At 50.6% G+C, this 18,076-nt stretch overlaps 1 protein-coding gene across 5 annotated transcripts in view; it reads right to left on the bottom strand.

Moving 5' to 3' along the window:
• LIMK2 (LIM domain kinase 2) overlaps positions 1–18,076 on the bottom strand; it is a 53,198-nt gene that overhangs the window by 11,810 nt on the left and 23,312 nt on the right. For 2 of the 5 annotated variants that reach the window (XM_036993227.2, XM_036993229.2), the window contains exons 3-7: positions 4,631–4,766; positions 3,858–3,967; positions 3,093–3,281; positions 1,844–1,949; positions 1,296–1,486 (exon numbers count right to left, since the gene is read on the bottom strand). In XM_036993227.2, coding sequence (XP_036849122.1) covers positions 1,296–1,486; positions 1,844–1,949; positions 3,093–3,281; positions 3,858–3,967; positions 4,631–4,766 — 732 coding nt within the window. Of the gene's footprint in view, positions 1–1,295; positions 1,487–1,843; positions 1,950–3,092; positions 3,282–3,857; positions 3,968–4,630; positions 4,767–14,056; positions 14,459–18,076 lie in introns of those variants that run through there. The other 3 variants (XM_073222348.1, XM_036993226.2, XM_036993228.2) reach the window with 3 other exon arrangements.

Raw genomic sequence — 18,076 nt, 5'->3', positions numbered from 1 at the left:
AGGGTGGGGACTTGATAATATGGGGGGTAAATGTAGTAACCACATTGTTTTTTCATGTAAAACCTTCGTAAGAGTGTATATCAATCATACCTTAATAATAAATAAATAAATAAATAAAAGTAAATGGTCTACAACAGTCACTCTGATTTCCTGGAGCTGGCACAGGAAGGTGGAAGTACACAGCCCTGCAGGTGAACTGTAGCCCTGCCAGCTTCTCTCGAGGCAAGCTCCTGTTCACCTGGGCTGCCCGGGAAGGGCTGCCCACAGGCTTCCTAGGCCCTGCTCTTGTGCTCTGCCTCGAGCTGACCGTGCCCACCAGAGCACACGAGGTGAGCTGCCCTTTTCCTGCAGGACAGCCTTGCAGATATCTGAGCAGCTCTCTGGCCATGCCCACATCTTCCCTCCTCCAGACCACCTGTTCCCAGGCCCTCTCTGCCCTCAGGCACCTTGCCTCGACCAGCTCACTTGTGCTGACTGAGGCCAAGAGGGCAGCCGGGAGTGACAGGGCCATACTTCCAACAGATGCCAGCCGAGGAAGCCTGCCGCTTCCTTGTGATTCAGTCTGCTTGGTCATGAGGTAGAGAAGGCAGCTGGCACCTAATGACACCAACACCACCTCACATTTACTAAGGGCCGACCCTGTGGATCTCTGCATCCTTCTCCACACTGAATCCTTTCGTACCTGTGGGCACAGCCACCTCTATCTTGCCACTCCACTTCCCAGATGTGGACACAAAGGACAGGAGAGATGAAGCGGTTTGGGAAGGGAGGGAGCTCAGCGTGAGGGCTGGTGGGGGAGTTTCTGCCTCAAAGCCACCGTCTCACCTGCTGTTCTCCCTCCCTGGCACCTGCACCCAGGCCACAGCTCCCTCCCCATGGACCCAGACAACTCTGAGATTTCAGATGTTGGTCCCTCAAATCTGAAACTATTTGCATTCACCTCTTGCTTTATAGTTTTCAATGTCCTTATTTATACTTATCAAGCCTCTGAGCCCCAAACTTCCCCTACAGTCTACACTGTCCTTCGGGTCCAGCATCGCTGTCTCCTGTAGCCAGGAGTTCAGTGGGCAGAGGCTGGCCCTCTAGTTTCTATGGAAAACTGGCAGACAGCTGGGTGAGGTCATGCACAGGCCCTGGCTATGAACTGTGATCCCCATCGGGGGAGCCGGGTCAGCACAATCGCCACAGCCTGTCCCTGACCAGCTGGTTCCCGTGCTAACTCTGCTGGCCTATGAAAGCCGGCTCAGCTCATCTGAGGGACAGACGTGGGACAGAACCAGAGTGGGAGGCGGCACCTCAGGGAGCGTCTCCTCAGCGTCCCTTCCAGATTCTCCTTGGTGTCCAGGGTGCTGAGGGTGTGGGAGTGTCTGGCATTCTGCATGTGGGGAGAGAGTCGTGCATCCAGCCGCTCCAGGCGCTGGGAGATGGGGTCATGTTCAATCAAGAGCTGAAGCGTCTGGCTTGTCTGGGTAATCGCATCTTCCACCTGTGGCCAAGAACAGTGTCAGGCTGGCTCCCACAAGCTGTCCCACCCCAAGCCACCCACCATCAACCCGGGTGATCCAAACACAGTGTGGCCAATGCTCAACTTGGCTAATGGTGGCCTCCAGCTGCTAGCAGCCCCACAGTACCCTCTGCCTGGCATTCTGTCAGCTCCCCCATCTATCAGGCCATCCTTGCTGCCCCAGGAATGTGCCAGGTTCACATCGGAGGTCACCAGTGGCCACAGGCTCCGGGCCAGGACAGAGAGGCTGGGGGTGGGGAAGGTAAAGGCCGCAGTCTGATCTTCCAGACGGACTGCCCCATGTCCCAACCCACCAGACAGACTGAACCTGCACTCTACCTCCTCCACTCGGAGTGTGCGGACAGGGGTCCCATTGATCTCCAGGATTCGGTCCCCGGGATGGATGGCATTGCGGTTGTTGGGACTGATGTGCATCCGGTTGACCCTGGTCAGACAAGAGTGGAAGCACGGTGTAAGCGAACTAAAAAATGTGTCTGACCCGTTTCACTTGTGCAGGTGACGTTCACCAGGCCCCAGGCCACTCACAGGGAAAGGCAACACTCTCCACAGGGTGCCCTGTCTCAGTGAATGGCACCCTCCATCCGTCAGTGGCCAAGAACTTGGATATCATCCAAGAAACACCAGAAACCTGGACATCACCCTCCCCATCCAGAGTTCCCTCACTGCCTCCCAGCCCTCACCATCTTTATCCTGCTTCTCTCCATCAACATTGTTACTAATATCAAACTCCTAGATCTTTCAGCAGTTTTCTGACTGGTCTGTATACCTCTAGGCTTGCTCTTCTCCCATCCAACTTCCACACCAGTGATCCTTCTAAAACACTAACCTGGCCATGTCACCTTATTGCTTGAATCCTTCCACAGACCTGCTGAATCTTCAAAATCCAGGCCTTTCATGATTTAACAATCTATACCAGACACAACCACAGGCTCCCACCTCTGCCCTGAACACAGTTCCCTTCCCTCGTCCTCTAATGAGGCTTTGAGAAGCCCCTACCTCCTGCTGACTTTCCCAGACCTATATGCAAGAGCCCAGGGCCAGCACAAAAGTACACAACCACTATATACAGGGTTGGCAGGCACACTGGCCTCATCACTGTTATTAGATGGGAACAGACTCTCTCCATTTGGTCCTGAGGGCCTGGAAACAGAACGGAGTCTTACCTCTTCTCCATTCATTCTTTCAACCAAGAAAACAGTAACCAATGAACACCTATTATATGCCAGGCACTGCTCTAGGCCCTGGGCATGCAGTACTGAACAGGACTAAGCTCCAGAAGGAGCCATGGGGAAGACAGAGGGTACACAAACTAATACACATTCACGTAATCGAGCCAGATAATTTCAAAGAGCAAACATGATCTGAAACTTGACACTAAAAGGGGAGTGATTCTGGCGCTAAGTACCTGGTGGGAAGCAGCCTAGGCAGAGAGAAAGTAAATGCCAAGGCCCAGGTGCGGTTACATATAGTGAGCTCCAGGAGAAAGAGATGAAATGAGGCTGAAGGGAGCCCCTCAAGGCCCGTCTCTGCTCAAGAACCCCCGCTGCAGGGCTCTCAAAATACTCACTCTTTGACTTGCACAGTGGTGGCGTAGTTGGAGCAGGCACTCTCCACCGACACAGAGAAGCCCCGCCTGCCCTCAGTGGTGGCGGGCATGGAGATGTGTGTGACAGAGTAGGGCAGCTGGTCCTGAAGAGACTCCGTGGAAAGCCTCTCGAACATGGGGGCCAGCACCACCTCATTGTGGCACTTCCCACTGGGGAGAGGAGTGTAAAGTGGATCAAGACCCTGTAGCACCACCTGGAACCCCCCCAGCAACCACTGTACCATGTGGGTTCCCCCATAACCCCACTATTACTGTCCTCACCACGATTCTAGCTGGCTGCTCACAACAACGACCCTGGGTTCCCCGGGGGGCGCTGGGACTGGGGGTGAGATGGCCTGGGTCTCTCTGCTCTGTTTTTGACTCACAGTGAGAACCCAGCCCCCTTCCCCTCTCTGGGCCCCAACCTGACTTCTTTTGTCAACTGAGGCAGCCGGACCGACTGAGCTCTAACGGGCCTCTGCCTTTAATGTTCCGGGTCCTCTGAGAACATCTCCCCAGCCGTTTTCCCCCTCTGGGAGGACTGCAGGGCACAGTGTTGTGATTCTCATAGTAGGTAGGGACAGAGACCACAGAGACGTTAATGATCCTGCCTGCAGGTTACAAAGCTGGTTAAGAGCATCGCTATGACTGGAATCCAGTGCTGTGATCGCCCAGTTGTCCTTCTGCCCAACTCACACTGCCACCTGCTCTTGGCCACTCTTGGAGGACACGGGGCCACCACCTTACCAGTAGAGGGTGGCGTGCTGCACAAGGGCATAGGCATCCCCATCCTCGATGATCACCTTGCAGCTCATGCAGGCAAAGCACTCTGGGTGGTACCTGAACTCCCCAGCCACCTGTGGGCAGGTGAGGATGGAGGAAGGGAGCTGTCACTGTTGCCTGGGTGGAGGTGAGGTGGGTGGGTGACCTCCGTCAAGGATCTACAGATCCCACTGACAGTCTACCTCTGTAGTCCCTGCCCTAAAGCTTCCAGAGGAAGCGTCAGATTGGTGCCTCTCTGTTCCTTCTGACATTGCAAAAAACTGTTTTGGTCTCAGACATGAGAACAAGTCCCCAGAAGCAATCATCCCTATTAGAAAGGCTCACAGTTCCTCCAACACAGGGTTGGCAAATCTGTGACTAGGCTTAAAGCCCTTCACCAGGAACAGGGAGGGGGAGTGGAACCTCTCTTGCCCAGCCCATTCCAGGGTCTCTTTTTCTGATTCCCCAAAAACAACTTAGGTATATTCTCTTCAACCTGTAATGCTCTCCTTCAAGGCCCTCATCCCACCCCTGCCTGCCTACCCAACCACTCCCAACAATGGACTGGTAAGTCTTTGAGGGAAGGACCTTACCTGGCACTTAAAAGGTACTCAGCAAACATCTGTTAAATGATTGGGTAAACAAAGGAGAGGCCTTGGCTGATGGTTAGACCAGAAAATGAATGGCAATAGGCAACTGGAGGCACTGCCAATGGACTCTGCTGACCAAGAGGGACAGAGATGGAGGGACACACTCACCATGACAGGTCCTGTCATCAGCAGAGAGCACCCATGGCAAAACTCCCCAAACTTCCCCCAGTAGTCCTTGTGGCAGTAAAGCTTCCCATCCTTCTCATAGTACCAGTTGGTGAGGGAATCCTGGCATTCTGAGCACCTGACAGGAAAGAAAAGAACAGAAACTCTCCTGAATCCTTGGAACCAGGCACACAGGCTGCCCCTGGCTCCCAGATTTAACAAAAAACTGCACAGACATCTCTTTGATCCAAAGCCAGGGTAGGGGAAAGTTACAGTTTACAGCTATCTCCACAAGGAAGCCAGTTCAGAGTGAGCAAGACCCCAGAAACCAGCTGTGTACCGCCTACTTCAGCTGGCAGACCAGTGTTTCTTAATCTCTTTGGGTCCTAAAGCCCTTTGAGAATCTGATAGGAGCCAAGAAGCCTCTTGGAAAAATGCACACAGAAGGAAAATGTGGATATAATTTAGGTATGGGATATGTATATGTCAAGGAGTGAAGTCTATTCATGGCCCCAGTTAAGAACCTCTGGTCTAGACAGATATCTTGATGAACCAAAGAAGCTCAATCTTCAAACCCACCCATCACCACAGCATTACTGGTGTAGCATTCCTGGGAGAAAAATATGTTAAACACAAAGAAATAATCAGGCAAATCCACAGTGAGGGTCATTCTGTTAAGGTAACTGGTCTTGACTCTTCCAGAAAGTTAATGTCTTGGAAGAAAACATAGGCAAAAATCTCTTGAATATAAACATAAGCAACTTTTTCCTGAACGCATCTCCTCAGGCAAGGGAAACAAAAAATGAACAAATGGGACTACATCATGCTAAAAAGCTTCTGTACAGCAAAGGACACCATCAGCAGAACAAAAAGGCATCCTACAGTATGGGCGAATATATTTGTAAATAACATATCCGACAAGGGGTTAACATCCAAAATATATAAATAACTCACATGCCTCAACACCCAAAAAGCAATAACCCTATTAAAAAATGGGCAGAGGATATGAACAGATACTTCCCCAAAGAAGAAATTCAGATGGCCAACAGGCACATGAAAAGATGCTCCACATCGCTAATTATCAGGGAAATGCAAATTAAAACCACAATGAGATATCACCTTACACCAGTAAGGATGGCCAGCATCGAAAAGACTAGGAACAACAAATGCTGGCGAGGATGAGGAGAAAGGGGAACCCTCCTACACTGCTGGTGGGAATGTAAACTAGTTGAACCATTGTGGAAAGCAATATGGAGGTTCCTCAAAAAACTAAAAATAGAAATACCATTTGACCCAGGAATTCCACTCCTAGGAATTTACCCTAAGAATGCAGGATCCCAGTTTCAAAAAGACATATGCATCCCTATGTTTATCACAGCACTATTTACAATAGCCAAGAAATGGAAGCAACCTAAGTGTCCATCAGTAGATGAATGGATAAAGAAGATGTGGTACATATACACAATGGAATATTATGCAGCCATAAGAAGAAAACAAATCCTCCCATTTGCAACAACATGGATGGAGCTGGAGGGTATTATGCTCAGTGAAGTAAGTCAGGCAGAGAAAGACAAGTTCCAAATGATTTCACTCATCTGTGGAGCATAAGAACAAAGCAAAAACTGAAGGAACAAAACAGCAGCAGACTCACAGAACCCAAGAAGGGACTAACAGTTACCAAAGGGAAAGGGACTGGGGAGGGTGGGTGGGAAGGGAGGGATAAGGAGAATAAGGGCCATTACGGTTAGCACACATAAAGTGGGGGGGGCATAGGGGAGGCAGTACAGCACAGAGAAGACAAGTAGTGACTCTATAGTATCTTACTACGCTGATGGACAGTGACTGTAATGGGGTATCTGGTGGGGTATGTGATAATGGGGGGACTCTAGTAACCACAATGTTGCTCATGTGATTGTATATTAATGATACCAAGAAAAAAAAAGTTAATCTCATGGTGGAGGAAAAAAAGCACAGGGATTCAAAAAGCAAGAAAATGCAATACCTACACTGTGGATTTGACCTGGATTGAAAAAGATAACAGCTGTGAGTGACATTTCGGAACAACTGAGGAAATCTGAATTTGGACTCTGGAACTAAAATTACTGTCTATTAGATATAATGAAAGTGAAATTATTGTCTATTTCCTTAGATGTGATAATGGTACTTTAGTTATATAGACAATTCTTAGAAAAAACGTATTAAAGTAATTAAGGGTGAAAATCAAGATATCTGTAACTTTTAAATAGTTCAGCAAAAAATAAATAAATGCATTGTGGGTATATATGTGTGTGCATGAACATGAATAGAGAATGGTTTAAAGTTAACAAATTATGAATCCAGGTAAAGGATATATGGGTGCTCTTTGAACTTTTCTTTCTACCTTTCTATATATTCGAAATTTTTCAACATAAAATATTAGGGGAAAAAACAAAACCCCATTGGCACTGTGCAAGATGTATGTGTTAGACCCCCAGCTCCTTTGTCCTCCAGCCACCTGGTTGTAAAGCTCCACCTCGTAGGACAGGTGTGTTTGCAAACCTTATCTGCTGCACAGACAAGCCTCCCAGGACCCAGGGCCAAGGGCCTCTTTCTTCTTAGTTAACAGACTCTCTTTCTTGCTGTCAAGGCCTCACCCCATCCACAACGGCCAGGTCCTTGCTTCTGAGAGGTGGGTGGAGCTGCCACTTGGTCTGAATCCTGACGCTGCCCCTTACTAGTTAACTAGTTATATCATCTTGGGGAAGTTACTTCACTTCTCTGACCCAGTTCTTTCATGTGTAAAATGGACGACTGTGAAAATTAAATAATACATGTTAAAGTAAAAGGCCTAGCACAGTAGGAACGCAGTAAGTGTTAACCGCTGGTAAAGATGATGATGATACTGACAGCTCACATGATAGGCCACTTATCGCCACTATCTGGGTGGCTTTGGATAACTTCTCATTCCTCACTGCCAAAATATGACTACAGCAACCTACTACAAAGAGCCACTGTGAAGACTAAAGTTGGTCATCTAAGGGAAGCCTTCTGCAAACTGTGGAGGGCAAGAGTATCACAGCACCTTGCTAAGCACTGCAGACATAAAGACAGATATACGAGGTTCCCTACTCCACTTTCCAAGGGATTATAATGAGTTGAGGAAGAGAAAGTCTAAACAAAACCTAATTAACAATGTGAGGCGAGAGGGCACAATGGCTGCTACCACTCCTGGGCACTGGAGGAGGTAGAGGGAGACAGGAAGGACTCAAAGCAGCTGGGAGAACAGCTGAGGTGGGGGCGTCTAGAGCAGCAGGAGCCTGAGGATCCCGCTTTGTGGAGCCCCTAATCCCCCATGGCTGCTCAACAAACACTGATGGCTTCTGCTGACAGCCATTCCCACCCTGTAGCATTCCCTACGTGTTCTACGGGTGCTGAACTTCAGGGTCCTGAGAGCTGGGCATGGAGTGAAGAGTAGGACATGAGGTGCCTAGAATGGCACAGAGAGAACCATGAATCATAGGAGGTGGGGGCCTGGGGGATGGGGAGACCGTGTTCTAAGCACGCTGCTCAAACTCCTCTCAATGTAAAAGGCATGCTGGATGAGCTCTGAACGGTGGGGAGAGAGACCTGGGTTCAAGTTCTCCAGAGCTACGTGCCCTGGGACAAGCACCTTTCCCTCTCTGGGTTCTGTCTCCCAACCTGAAAATGAAGGGATTAGACAATACCCCAGATGCCCCCAATTCTATCTGTGTCTTTCCCTGTGATTATCTACATTTTCCCCTGGACGATCCAAGGTTCAGATCTCAACACACCACATACCACCTACGTGATACCTGCTTCACTTCTCATTTGTGAAATGGCAACATCACCACCTACTTACAGGGTAGCAGTAAGGATTAGGTGAGCTCTGGACAACTGGGAGGTCCTAGCAGAGGGCCAACACTGGAAGCAGGGACTTCCTTCTTGCCTCCCACCTTCTAACTTAAAGTTCCTGGGTTCCTGACCTTGTCCTTCACTAGACTGTGCACTCCCTGAGGATGGGAACAGTGTCCCATCTACTCTTGGCAGCCTTAGCACCTAGCAAAGGGTCCGGCAGAATAAGCTTTTAGCAAATGTTTCCAAAATGAAAATGGTGGGAGTGGCAAGAACCAGTAGTCCAGGTGGGAACACAGGGTTTGTGGCTCATGGTCACCAGGCCCTGCCCTTTTCTGTGTGCAGTGGAGAAGAGCTGGTGCAGACATATTTGCACCCAGCTGCAGGCCTGGGCCCTGTTACACACTCACAATGGTATGTGTGCCGCAGGGCATGGGCGCACCAAGCCCGTCCTCCTTTCTACCGCCAATATCCTGCTTTTGTTTGCTGCAAGTAGCCCTGGCCAGGCCCAGGAGAGGGGGCAGGGAGAGAAACAAGTGCAGGCATGAAGGAGAGAGCCATGCCAGACTTCTGGGAAGAACACCTGGCCAGGGAGTAGCATCACCAATGCACACAGCTATGTCAAGGAATGTCTCTGAAGGGCACAGCTAGCCATATGTCCAAGGTCAGCTGCTACAGGTCTCTGAGAACAACAGGAAGGGAAACAGCTCATAGGAGGGCTGGCTGTGGGTTCTCAGGCTGCTTTGTCACAGAACACAATTGGTTCTTAAACCACCAGAGAAGTTGCTATGCTAGACTTAGAATTAAAAACAGCTACTGTTACCTGTTACTTGAGTGCCAACCATTCAAGCAACCATACAACTGAGGCATTACTTACGTAATGTTTGAGGTGCCTTACTTACGTTTTCGCTAATCCTGGCCACACCCTGCAAGGCTATAGAACTATTCCCGTTTTACAGACTATAAGACTGAAAAGCAGAGTCAAGTCATTTTTGCAAAGTCATCCACTATACACATGCTGGAGCTGGAACCTGAATCTATGACTCGGCTATGAAGCCATTCCCACTGTACTGCATCATCTGAGTGATGAAGCATAGCTATCAAGCTGGGCTTCAGGATTCGCATTTGTGAAAATAAGGAGGCTGGAGCTCTGAGAGTTCAAGTCCCTTTGGGTGTTAACACTTTGCAAGGCCTCTCCCTAGACCCAAGCAACGGAATGTGAATGCCACAGTGATTCTCCCCATTCAGTCCATAGCCTTCTGTTCCCCCCAACACCCGGTCTCTGCCCTTTTAAGAAAAACATCTAAAACACTGTGGAAATGTAAGGTGCTACTCAAAAAAATCCCACTTCAAGATACTCAGAGGCCATGGCCACCACATGTTCCTCCCAAAGCCTTATTTCCAACTTCAACTTTTGAAAATTTCAAGTCAAGGTCAAAATCCGCCCTGGTTGCAGGCTCAAAGGCATTCAGCTTGGAGGTGATAGGGCTGGAACCCAGGGCCGAGGCATCAGCCACCACATGCTCCTGAGCAGCCAGAATGAAACCCTCCAACCAGGAGAAATCATTGAGGCCCACATGCATTGAGGACAACCTCCAAAACTCCTCTTCCAAAGCACTCCAGAGGGCCCAGAGAGCTACGAAATGACCAAACCCTGGTGGTCAGTTCAGTGGGCAGCTCAGATCCAAACTGAAGTCTTTTGAATCAGCAAGGAACACACAGGTTTAAAAAGAAGATAATCAGCTGAGATTCTCACAAATAACTTATTTAAGACCTAGATTCATATTCCCTCTTTGCTACTTACTCTTTTGGTCACCTAAAACCAGTCACTTCATGACTGAGCCTTAGTTGCGTATCTGTATAGTGGCAATGATAAAACCTCATGGGGTCATGAGAGTTAAACCATGTACAAATGCCTGCATGATGCCTGGCTCGCAGCAGGCACCCAGAATGCGTTCATTTCCTCCCTCCCTCTCTAATTTGGGAACACCAACGGCAAACACGGACGGACTCCTTGCTTCCCTTCCATGCCTAAGCAGTGTGGACCTGCTTCTTGGCCCAGAACTAAACAGATTTCTGAGTGGAGGCCCTAGAATGAGCTACTTACCTAACCAACTGATTATAATCAATTCCTATCAATCAGGAACTAGTCACTGCACACTGAGAATGTGCAAGACTGAACAGGCAAGGTGCTGGGCTGGGGGGAGCCAAGGGAGATAGGACAGAGGCCCAGTCCCCACTCAGAGGCAAATTCTTCAGACCAAATGATTACTGGTGAAATTTCAACATTATGTGGTAAGGGAACAGAACAGTCACTATTACAGTGGATTTATACAGGTTGAAGAACAAGCTCTCCCAAGTCCTGGTCAAGGTTTGGCTGGATGCTGGCCCTTCGCGTCCTGAATGAACAGACAGCTGGGGAGAAACTGATTCAGCTCCTCGCCTCTGAGCGGGCAGGTCTCTCCGCCACAGCCAGACGGTGCCACGCTAATGACTCTCCCCCAGGATCCAGAAGGGCACCTAGAACAGGGGCCTCATGACTCCGGCCCGCCAGAGTTGGTTTTCTACCACAAAAGATCCCTTTATTACTCCTCCTTCCTGCAGTCCCTGCAGACTGAAACAGGCTGTCAATTAAGCTGTAATTATTATGGAATATGTTGTTATCCTGTTTAAAAAAATGAACCAAACAATCTTGATCAGCAAGAAGTAAGTGTTAGCAGAGTGTCCTGATTCCGTTCTAACTAAAAGCCGGGAAGGAAGCCTATACTTTCAAGTAATTTGTACAGTCATACTACAGTTAAGGGTAGAATCTCCATTATTTAGAAAAAAATGGAAAAGAGCCCGTGGTGTCTCTGAAGAGCCACATGCGTTGCAGAGGTAAGAACCATTCACCTGATCCAAGCTCTTCACTTTTCAGATGAGGAGAAAGAGTCCCAGAGGACCTAAGGCAGCTGCCAAATGGTACTGCTAAGCTGGGCAGGGTTAAGAATTTTTCCCTTTAAACATGGGTTGCTTTAGAATACAAAGATGGACTTGTTTTCTTTAAGAGACAATGTGTAAACCAAACACTTTAAATCAATGTTGAACATGAAGGGAAATTCTATAAAAAGACAAATCCTTTAAAAATTTCAGAAAAAAGTCACTCCTTGATTTACCTCTTTTGTAAATTCCAATTTAAGGTGTTTTCATCCTTGGAAACACACCTATAACTGCATCTCACTCCACACCCCAGTGGCACTGGCATAGGAGACAATGCGCGCTGCTGAGCACAGCCTGTCAGGCAGGGGTGTACAGAGCACAGAAAGTGCATTCTTCACCCCATCCCCTCTTCCCTCCCTGGAGTGCTGTCATGCCTGATCACGTCCCCGAGGAATCTGGCTGTGTCCCTCTCCTTGCAACCACAGCCCTAGAACTCCTGGGACTTTGTATTCTGCCAGAGGCCTAGGGTCAAGAACCTAATTTGCTCCATAGAATCTGGCAAGGGTCACGTTCAGGAGCCCAGGAAGTCTAGCCCCAGTACTTTGCAGAGGAGGAAACTCAGGGCCAGGGAGGGGACAGGCACCAGGGGACAGACAGCGGTCCTTGAGGACACCCTGTAATAAAGGAGGGCGCTGATGGTAGAAGTGGCTCTGCGACCAGGCAGTGTCAGTGGTGATTAATCAGACCAATACCTGGGAGAGCAGAGGGTCTGGGTGGTCCCTCCTGTGAGGCACACAGTCCTATGTGTGGGTTCTCTCTTCAAAAGTGGCTTCAGGAATGTGGCCTCCCATTTGAGGGAGGGGAGAGGGTCTACAGTAAGTCAGTACCCATTTGAATTCAGCTTGGCACACAGAGCTGGGTGGGTGGAGGCTGTCAGGCCCCCCAAAGGGACTGGAGCAGCATAAGACAAAGGACAGTGGTGGGGGGAGGGGGCGTAGCATCAGTGCCAAGACCCTCAAAGGCCCAGGTTGGGAGTCATCTGTTCCAGCTCCTGAGAAGAGTCCTCCCCCCCCCCCTCCAGAGATTAAAAGGGGCTCAGCACTCCTGCCTCCTAAGGGAACAACCCTCCCCCAAGCTGCCTTTCTAGGATTAAGAGTACGAGGGATTAATGAGGCCCGGACCTAAACTAGCAGTTACTTCAAACACTTGGTATCTTTATTCCACATGGTAAAACCTGCCTCCTAAATTTAAGATCAATTCCCACCGGCTCTTCAGAAAAGACTCTGCTATCCATTTGATATGCCTGACAAACTTTGGGGGCCCTTTTCCTGCTTTTTGTCTTCTAGGAGAGAAAAGAAAGCAAATTCAAACTGAGGACATCCCTGGGGGAGGTGCAGGTAGAGGGAGATACAGCCTCTTCAAGTTTGAGAGAAACTCAGGAAGATAGTAAAAGCTGGCTGGACAGACCCCACGTATTAACTCTCTTGAGAGCAGTTGCCTCATCTGTACAATGGGGATAACACGATGTCATTAGGCTGTTGGCAGAGATAAGGATAAAGTGCCTAGCAGGATACTCTGGCCGTCAGCGCTAACAACTAGCCCCCTGTCCCCTGCCCCAAATCCAGAGGCTTCCTGCCACTCTGCCCGGGTCCAGTAATTCCAAGAAATGACATGGTGTTCTGCTTTCCTGCCCAGGGCACGGCCACCTGACTAATATCCCAGCAGCGAGATCTGGGCGAGCCAGAAAAGAGAAGTCAACCAGGACCACTGGTGAGGGGGAGGCAACCCTAGCAACAACAGGCTGTTCCCAAAGAAGGAAAACAAGCCCCACCCCAGACAGGAATGGCTCCATTCACGAGGGACCCTAAGGGCCAGACACCCCTAGGGAGTTTCTGTTGGAGGTGGGGCAGGTCAGAGGTAGAGAGAAAGTTTCTACATCTTCCCTCTGAGAAGCCCCACAGCAAGAAACCCGTGGATACTCAGGACTGCAGACCTGGTATGTGTCGGGGTTGGCCAACCGGCCGCTGGGGAACACTCCAGAGCCAAGGGCCTCTACCTCCAAGGCACCTGCCCAGGCCTTCCCATAGCAACTGTGCTCACCCGGGAGCTCCGAAGCCCGTAGAGGCCAGAGGCAAACGTGCCTGCCCTTAAGAGAACCACCACTCACAGAGTGCCTACTGTGTACCAAGCTGCCCACACCCGGGCCATACCCAGCTTCCATGCTGTTTGGCAAAACCTGCCCGTCCTGCTTGTTGGGACAAATTCCTGGGCAGGCAGCAAGGCCTGCAGGTCAAACAAGTGAGAGCTGGAAGAACAGCTCTTGGTGCACCTCCCCGAAAGCAGTGACACCGAGAGCAGGTAGGCTCAGCGGCATCTTCTGGCATCATCTCTTCTAGGTGTGTCTGGGAAGCAAGGAGAGCCAGAGTTCCCCAGGAGCTTCCTTCCGGCCATGTCCCTACTTCCCCATTCCCAGAACATGGTGTGGAGCCCTCTCCAGGCCCGTTCTGCTGGGGAATGGCCTCTCCTGGCTTCTGCCTGACCGGACCAACGGTCAAAGGACAAGTGAAATCCGAGAAGCGGATCCAGAGAGGCCTCTGCCCTCCCCTCAGGACCCGGGGGCCAGAAGAGATGGGGAAGGGAACTCCGAGCCCAACTCACCGAAAGGGGTCTCTGGAGGTGAAGTAAGCCGGGACGGACAAGTAACTCCCCATCTTCTCCCCACACCAGATAAACGAGCTCAGCTGCAGACCCGTCTGGAGTGCCTCAGGCTGGCTGCAGACCGCCACCATGACAGGGCTGGGGCTCCCGGCACCTCTGGCTGCGGGCCGGCTGCCGGCGCTCACCTCTCCCTCCTGAGCAGCCGGAGGGGCAGGAGGACTCTGGGCCACCTGTCCCCCCGCCGACTCCCACAGGGGCTCATCCTCCCCAGTTCTCGGAAGCTCGGGGGCCCCTCGGGACTCCGGGAGAACCACCTCTCCCGTGGAGGTTACACACACGGTCGCATCTAGGGCAGGAGCCGGGGACTGGCTGGGAGAGAAGCGCTGCTGTCAACTGAGCTTTCTTCTTCAGTCCCACCCCCGGCGAGGGGGGAGGGAGGAAGAGGAGGGGCTCCTCGCGGAACCGAGGTGTGTGGTTGGAGCAGCTGCTAGGAAACAGACCTTGCAGGCAAGGGGTGGAGCTGGGCTGGAGGGAGGATGCAGGCCGGTGCTGCAGACAATAACCAGGAGTGGGGAGCGTCCATCCGAGCTCAGGGCAGGGCAGGGCAGGGCAGGACAGAGGGTGAGCGTCAGCCTCCAAGTATCCCCAGCCTGACGAACTGCCCAAAAGACAGAAACTGGTCGGAGGTGAAGACGAGCACAGGGTGAAAGCACCAGGCCAAGCCACTCCCCCAGAAAGGGGGGCCTCTCCGGCTGGAGAGGCGGGTCCAGAGACCCGGTTCTGAGCGCTGCTCTCTGGGATCCCTGCTCCAGGCTGGCATCTACTTGGTCTTTGCACCAGGTCCCCATTCATCCCTTCCCTCTGCCTGGCCTGCATCGTCTGCCCCAGATGCCTAGGCCTATCATCCCCACAGGCACCCCAGGCTGGTTCTTCATCACTTTTCAGTATGAGAAGCACAGTGTTAGAAACACCGCTACCGGCCGATTCTCTGCTGGGAATGAATGAATAAATCAACGAAAGAAAGAGGGATGGGTGACCTGGGCTCCAGTCCCTGGGCATTCTCCTGCTTGCAAAAGGGCTTTGAGGAAGATGTTTCCCTTTGAAGAGGGACTAAGAGCTCTGGCTCTGGAGTCACACTGGCCTACATTTAAATCCCAGCCCTGCCACTGACTAGTCTTTCGGCCTTGGGTAAATTACCTAACCTCCCTGTACCTCACTTTACTTATTTATAAAGTGGAGATAATTCCCATCTCAGAGAAACGAGAACACTTCTTCAACAGGGCCTGCCTGAAGAGCCCCAGCTGTGGGGATTGTCCATGGCAGCCTACTTTTGGGAAAGGCCCTTATTCCTCTGCCTGCAGGACTGTGAGGGGAAAAGCAAGACTGCTGGAGCACAGGACATCCAGACAGCACTGTGGGACCTGAGAAGTTGGCACCATCTCTCTCCCACCAGGCACATACTCCTCTCTGCTGACGTAGCCCTGTCATTGTGACAGAAAAGCCTATGGCAAAGGTGGTGACTGGGTTTCAAGGAAAACTTTTCCCGTTCCTCTGCTGAGTGGGTACAGGGATAACAATGAATGCAGTAAGATGAATGTGCCCATTATAAGCTACTTAGTAGTATCCAGTGCTCAGTATATTCCAGGCCTGTGTTAAGTGTGCTGCATCTGTTATGTATTACCACATTAAACTGCCAATATATGGGGTAGATATTATCATCCCTACTTAACAGATAAGAAAACTGAGGGTCTGAAGGGTTATGTCACTAGCCTGAAGACATACAGCTGGTAAGCGGTGGGGCTGAGTTTCAAACCCAGTGTGATTCTATAGCAGAGATCAAGACACTTTTTCTGTAAGGTCCAGAGAATAAACATTTTAGGCTTTTCAGGCCTACACAAATACAGACTCTGTCACAGGCCTACACAAATACAGCTGCTCAGCTGTCACTGCAGTGCGAAAGTGGCCATTCATAAAATGTAAGCAGAAGGAAGTGGCTATGTTCCAATAAAATCTTATTTATGGAGCCTAGAATTTGAATTTCATGTAATTTTCATGTGCCATGAAATATTCTTTTGCTTTTCTCCACAATCATTTAAAAGTGTAACAAATCACAAGCTGTACAAAAACAGGGAGTGGGCTATAGCTTGCGGACCTCTACCCTAGACTCAGTGCACTCAATCACTCTGTTTACTGCCTCTAAAAGTGAAGACCAGTTTTCGGCATTTGTGCAGAACTCAGCCGTATCTACCTGCTGACACCCAGGCACCACACTCCAGCCCCAGAGGCAGCCAGCAGTGAGTGAGCACTGGACAGGCACTCGCCCTGTACCATACCAAGCATGCTCAAAGGACTTACATGTACGAATGAATTTTAACCACACTAGTTGGCAATGCTGTGATTTCCCCCTTTTTACAGAGGAAGGAACTGAGGTGCAGAGAGTTTAAATTTGCTTGCCTGAGGTCCCTCGACTGTGTAAGTGCGAGGTAAAGCCTGGATTCGAACCCAAGCTGCCTATACTGAGCTCTACCATTGCTAGTCTGGAGTCCAGACTGGGCCCAGAGCCAGACTGTCTGGGTTTGAATGCGACAATGCACCGCACGTAAGCTCTTGGCACAAAGTCTGGAACACATTAAGGGCTGATAAATGTTAGCTGCTAATATCATTAAGACTATTGTTACTACCACTATGGGCTAGCCATGTGGCCTTCAGCAAGTTGCGGCCTCTGTCTGGGCCTTGGTTAGGTCTCTAAATAACTTCCAGCTTTAGCATTTTTCAGCCCTATGAGGTTGCAGAGGGCTCCTTGTTTTCTCTGGATCTCAAGCTGAGTTAAACCTCTTGAGCTGGCCCTGAGGGGATCAGGATCCTGGCTTGGGGGCCACACAGGAGCCGCAGAGGTGGGGCAGGGGGGAAGGGGGGAACAACACATAGAATACCAAAAGGCCTGCCCAGCTAGAGAGCTGGGAGCTCTCTTTCTCCCAGAGAGCCAACTATTTCTCACCAAAAATCTATTATGTTCCCCTGTAATTTGGTCAGGCAAAAAAGGGGCCCCAAATTAAGTGTGGAACTGGCAAATTATCTTCTAATTGCACCCGCTGATTTCCATCTGATGAACAGAGTGCAGACGGAAGAAAATGCAAGCCACAGAGAGATGGGGCCAGGGGGCCCATGAGCATAACTCCTCCTGACATTTCACACAGCTCGGCTGTTCCAGCGGAGGCAGGCGCAGTGAGTCGGTGTCTAGGAATGCGAGCAGGAGGCTGCCGACGTTCTCTATTCCCCCAACTCCCCTTACAAAGGACTTGGTCGGTGGGTGGGTGTGAGGGGAATGAATGTGAGGACTTCTCAATGCCATGAAAACTGCCTCCCCCAGATGAGAGGCCGCCACCTCCCCACATCTTGAGCCAAGCAGAAGCCCCTCCCAGGTAGAATCCATTTGACCCCCATAAATCCAGATTTCAGGAGGAACCACTGAAGGACTAATCTCCATATGTGATCAGCCAGCCGCTGGCTGCTCAGACCCAAGTGTGTGGCTCCTTAGCACTAACTTCAAGGGGCCCAAACCATCCAGAACTGGGGAGTTAAAAGGTCACACTGAAGGCTATCCTGCCCCCTCCTGTCCTTGGATACTGGTCCTGAGTAGAAAGCCACTCTTCTAGGTTCCCAGAGCAGCTGGCAGAGGATTCACAGTTATAGCTGCCAGAGGCAACTGCACTGATTGTTGGACTGGCACAGACACGATACGAGGGCAGGAGAGGTACTAATCTCCTGCACATTTCACGCACTGGAAACCTGGCAGGGGGCTGAGCAAATGACTCCTCGGAACCAGCTAAGACGCAGGGCATCACGGTGGCTGTGAGAGGCTGGAGGCAGCAGTCTTCAGAGCCGGCAGCCCAAGTGAGCGCTCTCTGGTGACGAGCGGTGAAGGAATGAATCGCCCCAACCCGTCCACAGAAGAGGGCTCTGGTTAGATCATCCGGAGCCCAGGGAACTGTGTTTTTGTGGGGCCCTCTACTGGCCAGG

This window comes from Manis javanica, chromosome 15 (assembly GCF_040802235.1).
Source record: "Manis javanica isolate MJ-LG chromosome 15, MJ_LKY, whole genome shotgun sequence".
NCBI lineage: Eukaryota > Metazoa > Chordata > Mammalia > Pholidota > Manidae > Manis > Manis javanica.
The sequence above is the reverse complement of the archived record's forward strand: the minus strand, read 5'-3'. Positions and strand labels throughout refer to the sequence as shown.